The sequence below is a fragment of the Miscanthus floridulus genome, chromosome 8 (assembly GCF_019320115.1).
Source record: "Miscanthus floridulus cultivar M001 chromosome 8, ASM1932011v1, whole genome shotgun sequence".
Lineage (NCBI taxonomy): Eukaryota > Viridiplantae > Streptophyta > Magnoliopsida > Poales > Poaceae > Miscanthus > Miscanthus floridulus.
The window spans coordinates 228,348,910-228,354,429 of record NC_089587.1 but is presented as its reverse complement, the minus strand read 5'-3'; the positions used below and the strand labels follow the sequence as shown (position 1 = coordinate 228,354,429).

Here is a 5,520-nt window from a genome sequence, read left to right as displayed (position 1 = left end):
TTTAATTAATTTCCATCGTAATTACTTACTACAAGTACGTTCGTTTCTGTCTCGGTGCATCAATGACCTACTCTACTGGCCCCGGATCCACGCCATATACTCCCTCCTCCGAATCTAAATAATCATTCCAACTTTGTTGGACGGTGAAAACATTCAAATTTGACCAAATTTATATAATAAATAATAGCATTTATGACTAAATAAGTATCATTATATTCTTTATTATTTATTAATTATATTTTTATAGTATATCTATTTAATGTCATAAATATTTACAATTTTCTCTATTATTTTCGTCGAGAAGCTTTGACTCTTCAAGAAAGTTGCAATTGACTTATAATTTGGGATGGAGGGATTATATTTGTCGCCGTTGATTTTTGCTCACAAGTTTGATCGCTTGTCTTTTTTTTAACCACGAAGATGAGGGGCACGCCCAGGTTGATGAAGCCAAAAAAATTATTGTTTCGTATATCTTATGTGTATGGCTCATTTCATCATCTAAGATAAGATATTTTATTTAAGCACTAAGATAAGATATTTTATTTAAGCACGACTTATGTTTTTTATGTTAGAACAATTTTTTGAATAATAAGATGAGCGGTCAAACTCATGACAAAAAAAAACATGCAAGAAGCCGCCTGGCATACAAAATAAGCAATCTTTAAAAGTCCATTTATGAGTTAAAGCAATCATCTTGCAGTTGGAATATTCGTTTTGATGAAGTGGTCAAAGGGTTTTGGCATCATCAAGAATGAAGAAGTACAAAAAGGCTAGTTTTTTTTAGCAAATCAAAAAGGTTAGTGGAAGCGCAATTGTATTTCTTGTCCTTTATGTGGATGACGTATTGTTGATGGGGAATGACATTCCAATGTTAGAAGCCATTTGGGCCGGGCCCCCCTGCCCTCCCATAGGCCATAGGCCATAGCCCATAGGCAGGCCCATAACCATTTGGGCCGGGCCCTCCCATGCCTCTCCCTCCCATAGGCCATACTCCGTAGGCCATAGCCCATAGCCCTGTCGTCGCAGTCGCCGCCGCCGCCCGCCGCCCTCACGCCCATCTCACGACGCCCGCCGCGGTTCCATTCGCGCCCCTCCGACAAGCCGTCTCCGCCGCCCGCCCCATCCAGGAGCAGCCTGCCACCAGAACATTCACCCCAACTGGCCTTGGTTGGAAGTTCGTCCATCCCACAACTGAACTGACAGCCACCCATGGCGCCGCACGCGCTGCTCCGCGCCGCCGCATCCGAGCTCCGCCGCCGGGGGCGCCGTGCCCCTCTCCCCCTACCAGCGCTGTCGTCGCTCCTCTCCTCGCCGTCTCCACAGAGCCCAGCCTCCAGCCGCCCCGATCCTAGCCCGCACGCCGACCGGCGCCACCTCATCGCGCTCCGCCGGTGCCCGCCGCACCCGGCGTCCGCCGTCCTCGCCCCCGAGGTGCTCCACGGAAGGGTTCTCCCGAGCCACTTCTCGCACGCCTCGCGTCTCTCCACCTCCTCGTCCTCTTCCGAACCCGCGGGCAAGGCCTCGCCGACGCCGCCGCTCACGTGGGTGGACAAGTGGGTACCGGAGGCGGCGCGGCCGTACGCCATGCTCGCCCGCCTCGACAAGCCCATCGGGACCTGGCTCCTCGCCTGGCCCTGCATGTGGTATGCCTTTCCTTCTTGTGTTCTCCTGCTTCTCAATGCTCTGTATTGTCATGCCTTTGCATGTCTGATTCAGTTAGTCCATGCGTCCCAACACTAACAGAAAAACGAGGTGGCGATTAGTGGTTCGACTCATATGTACTGTTAAATGCTTTACTTTTGCCTTATGAAAGATGAAAGGAAAAAAAAGGGAGAGGTTTTGCTTGTCGATGTACAGTCCAAAAAGTTTAGGAAGAATAGAAGACATGCACATTGGTACTGGATACAAGAACAGCTCAATGTTTTGCTCCCCAGTTTTATACTGTCACCACACATACTAAATTTGAGTCCTCATAGCAAACGCAGCATATTTCCTTGTTAGCTACAGATTCAACTAAATGGTAACAATGATCATCGAGCTGCTGTCTTGTGTCTTGTTAGAGCTTCTAAGGAGGAGGGGCATTATTTTATCTGTTATGCATGTGTTGAAATTGAATTCTTTTACACTATTAAATTGATAGGATGTTTTACCCTCTGTGTTGAAGAATCAATCAGACCTTTGCTTCACAGGTCGATCACAATAGCAGCAATGCCAGGGGAGTTGCCAGACTTGAAAATGCTGTCACTCTTCGGATGTGGAGCTGTCCTCCTCAGGGGGGCTGGTTGCACAGTGAATGATCTTCTCGATCGCGACATTGATAATAAGGTGATTTTGCTTTCTTTTGATGTTCTGAGTGCTGATGATACCTTGCACCTAACCTGAATTAAGCACAACAAATAATCAACCAATGAACAAACTGTTCTGGATGTTGCATGGCCTTTATCTGGTGACATATTTCTCCATAGGTTGAGCGCACCAAAAGTAGGCCTTTTGCCTCAGGAGTGCTTACTCCTTTACAGGGAGTGGGCTTCCTTGGAATTCAGCTCCTATTGGGACTGGGCATTCTTCTCCAATTGAACAGTTATAGGTATTTAAACTCAGATGCTTCTTTGTCTGATGCGGCTGCCACTATTATATGCATTTAGACTATCCATGTTCCCACAACCACTTATCAGTGAGTATCAATAGCAGAACATTATGATCAAATTATTTAGGGGCTCTTTATTCCAACTCTTTTTCTTGAGGATAATTAGGATATTCATATCCTGCAATTTGATTTGATGGGAACTGTACTCATTTTACTTCCCATATTCTTTCTATCTTGTTTATGTGATAAACTCACTGCTTCCTGGACATCAGCATGGTCTTCAGTATGACATTTTGACTAGCAACAACAACAACAACAACAAAGCCTTGAAGTCCCAAACAAGTTGGGGTAGGCTAGAGTTGAAACCCAGCAGAAGCCATCAAGGTTCAGGCACGTGAATAGCTGTTTTCCAAGCACTCCTATCTAAGGCTAAGTCTTTGGGTATATTCTATCCTTTCAAGTCTCCTTTTATTGCCTCTACCCAAGTCAACTTCGGTCTTCCTCTGCCTCTCTTCACGTTACTATCTTGGCTTAGGATTCCACTACGCATCGGTGCCTCTGGAGGTTTCCGTTGGACATGTCCAAACCATCTTAACCGGTGTTGGACAAGCTTTTCTTCAATTGGTGCTACCCCTAATCTATCACGTATATCATCGTTCCGAACTCGATCCCTTCTTGTATGACCGCAAATCCAACGCAACATACGCATTTCCGCGACACTTATCTGTTGAACATGTCGTCTTTTCGTAGGCCAACATTCTGCACCATACAACATAGCAGGTCTAATCGTCGTCCTATAAAGCTTACCCTTTTGACTAGCAACATCTATAAAAATATATTAAGTGATATATAAGGAAAATATTTTTCATCATCAATCTAGTCATGCCAGTCTTGTATTTTCAGTCTGTATAAAACTTTAGGTAATAGACAAAGTTAAAGAAGTTTGACTTAGGACAAGATGGACTTATTTGCGATTGGAGGAAGTATGCTTGTGGCTATGACCGGGATGGTCCTTTAACTGCAGCATTAAGCCATTAACCAACGTGTTTTGGGTTTGCATCCTAAGGTTATGGTGCTACCTAGGGTCCAGTTGCATTTTCTTGATTGATAACCAGGAAATAAATTGGGCCGCCACACAGTTCTCCCTAAGAATATATAGAAGCATACTATGTGCCTGTTAATATTTTCTTATCTTTGCATTACCTGAAAGTCAAAACAAAGGTATCTTGACTATAAACAGTTTATACATTATCTTTTTGTCATTTTTTTTGTGTGTAGTCGTATTCTGGGGGCGTCTTCACTTTTTCTGGTCTTCTCGTATCCCCTGATGAAGAGGTTCACATTTTGGGTATGTGTTGTATTTGTGCATATGGAGGCTTATATAGAATAATACTATATTACTACTTATAGAGTGAGGGCTTGTATTTCTTTTGATGCATTAATAACAGCCTCAGGCTTATCTTGGCCTGACATTCAACTGGGGAGCTTTATTAGGATGGGCTGCTATTAAGGAAAGCTTAGAGCCTGCAATCATCCTTCCATTGTATACTGCTGGTATATGTTGGACACTGATGTATGATACTGTATATGCGCATCAGGTGTTTCCCTATTCCCACTCTTTCATACTCATCCTTGATGAAGTGACCATTTCATGTTGTCGCAGTGTCTTATCCATGTGTATCTACATGCATCTCAGGACAAAGAAGATGACCTCAAAGTAGGAGTTAAGTCCACAGCATTAAGATTCGGAGATTTGACCAAATACTGGATCAGTGGCTTTGGTGCAGCATGCATTGGCAGCTTAGCACTCAGTGGTTACAATGCTGACCTTGGTTGGTGTTTAGTGTGATACTTGAGTGAAGTAGTATTCTTTTTACTTGATATTGACTCTAGACCTGAAATCATTTCGAACAGGATGGCCCTACTATCCATTTCTAGTAGCTGCAGCTGCACAGTTAGCGTGGCAGGTTTCAACTGTGGATCTGTCTAGCCGCTCAGATTGCAACATGAAGTATGTTCTTCTTGCTTGGAATATCCACTACCTATTGCCATTTTGATGCCTACATAATGTGGTTGTTGATATCCACATTATGTGTCCACCTTAATTCGATGAATTGATGCCCTGCAGGTTTGTGTCCAACAAGTGGTTTGGAGCTTTGGTATTTAGTGGGATTCTATTTGGGCGTCTTGTATCGTGAGGATCATTTGAGGAAGCATGGTGTGTTTCTATGATGGGCCCAGTGTAACCTAAGCAATTCTGTGATGAGATGTAGGAAGACTACCAAGCCCTTGACTCTGGGCTAGGCGGCTAGCTAATGCGGTGTGGTGCAGAAGTGGACTTTGTAAGCTCCTTAACACATATCATAGCATATGCTTTCATCCTTGCTAATTGGCATTTTTTTTACAATAATCAAACCTTGGCTTGTGAAGCAGGCTGTTTTCCAAGCATATCAATTATGGTGGTGCTCTCCACCTCGTGTACAATGGTGTAAGACAAGATCACAAGAGACATGAAAAATACATTGATGTACAACAATCACATTCTTGTGTCGTTTATATACGTTACGTATGCCAAAAGATGAGCTAGTGCATGCACCCTTTTTTCCCCCTTTTGTCACCTCGAGCTGAAAACAAGTGGGCAAAACATTGCAGTATATTGTTACATGAAAGCAGATGCACATACACCGATGTGTCCATTACCTGGCTGAGGACGTAGCCAGCTTACCATACTGATGCTTTCGTTTTGGACCGAGTGCCTTGGAATGAATCATCATCAACCATGTGTGCCCAGGAGTCATCAATCAATCTAGGCAATTGATAGCATGGTTTGGCAACCTTAAGTTTTGCTCCGTTGTCATCTGTTCAGTATCCCGTATAGGTGCAATGGTAGTCCACAATCTGAGATTGATATGCTGCCTCTGCAACAATAGTGA

General features: G+C 43.8%; 1 protein-coding gene across 1 annotated transcript; it reads left to right on the top strand.

Annotated features, from left to right (window-relative positions):
* Nucleotides 1–1,034: 1,034 nt before the first annotated feature.
* Nucleotides 1,035–5,275, top strand: LOC136475264 (4-hydroxybenzoate polyprenyltransferase, mitochondrial-like). The gene is made up of 9 exons (XM_066472820.1): nucleotides 1,035–1,643; nucleotides 2,190–2,325; nucleotides 2,466–2,587; nucleotides 3,866–3,935; nucleotides 4,036–4,185; nucleotides 4,284–4,419; nucleotides 4,502–4,598; nucleotides 4,716–4,929; nucleotides 5,018–5,275. The coding sequence occupies exons 1-8, from the start codon at nucleotides 1,210–1,212 to the stop codon at nucleotides 4,783–4,785; spliced, it is 1,215 nt and encodes a 404-aa protein (XP_066328917.1). The 5' UTR covers nucleotides 1,035–1,209; the 3' UTR covers nucleotides 4,786–4,929; nucleotides 5,018–5,275.
* Nucleotides 5,276–5,520: the final 245 nt, after the last annotated feature.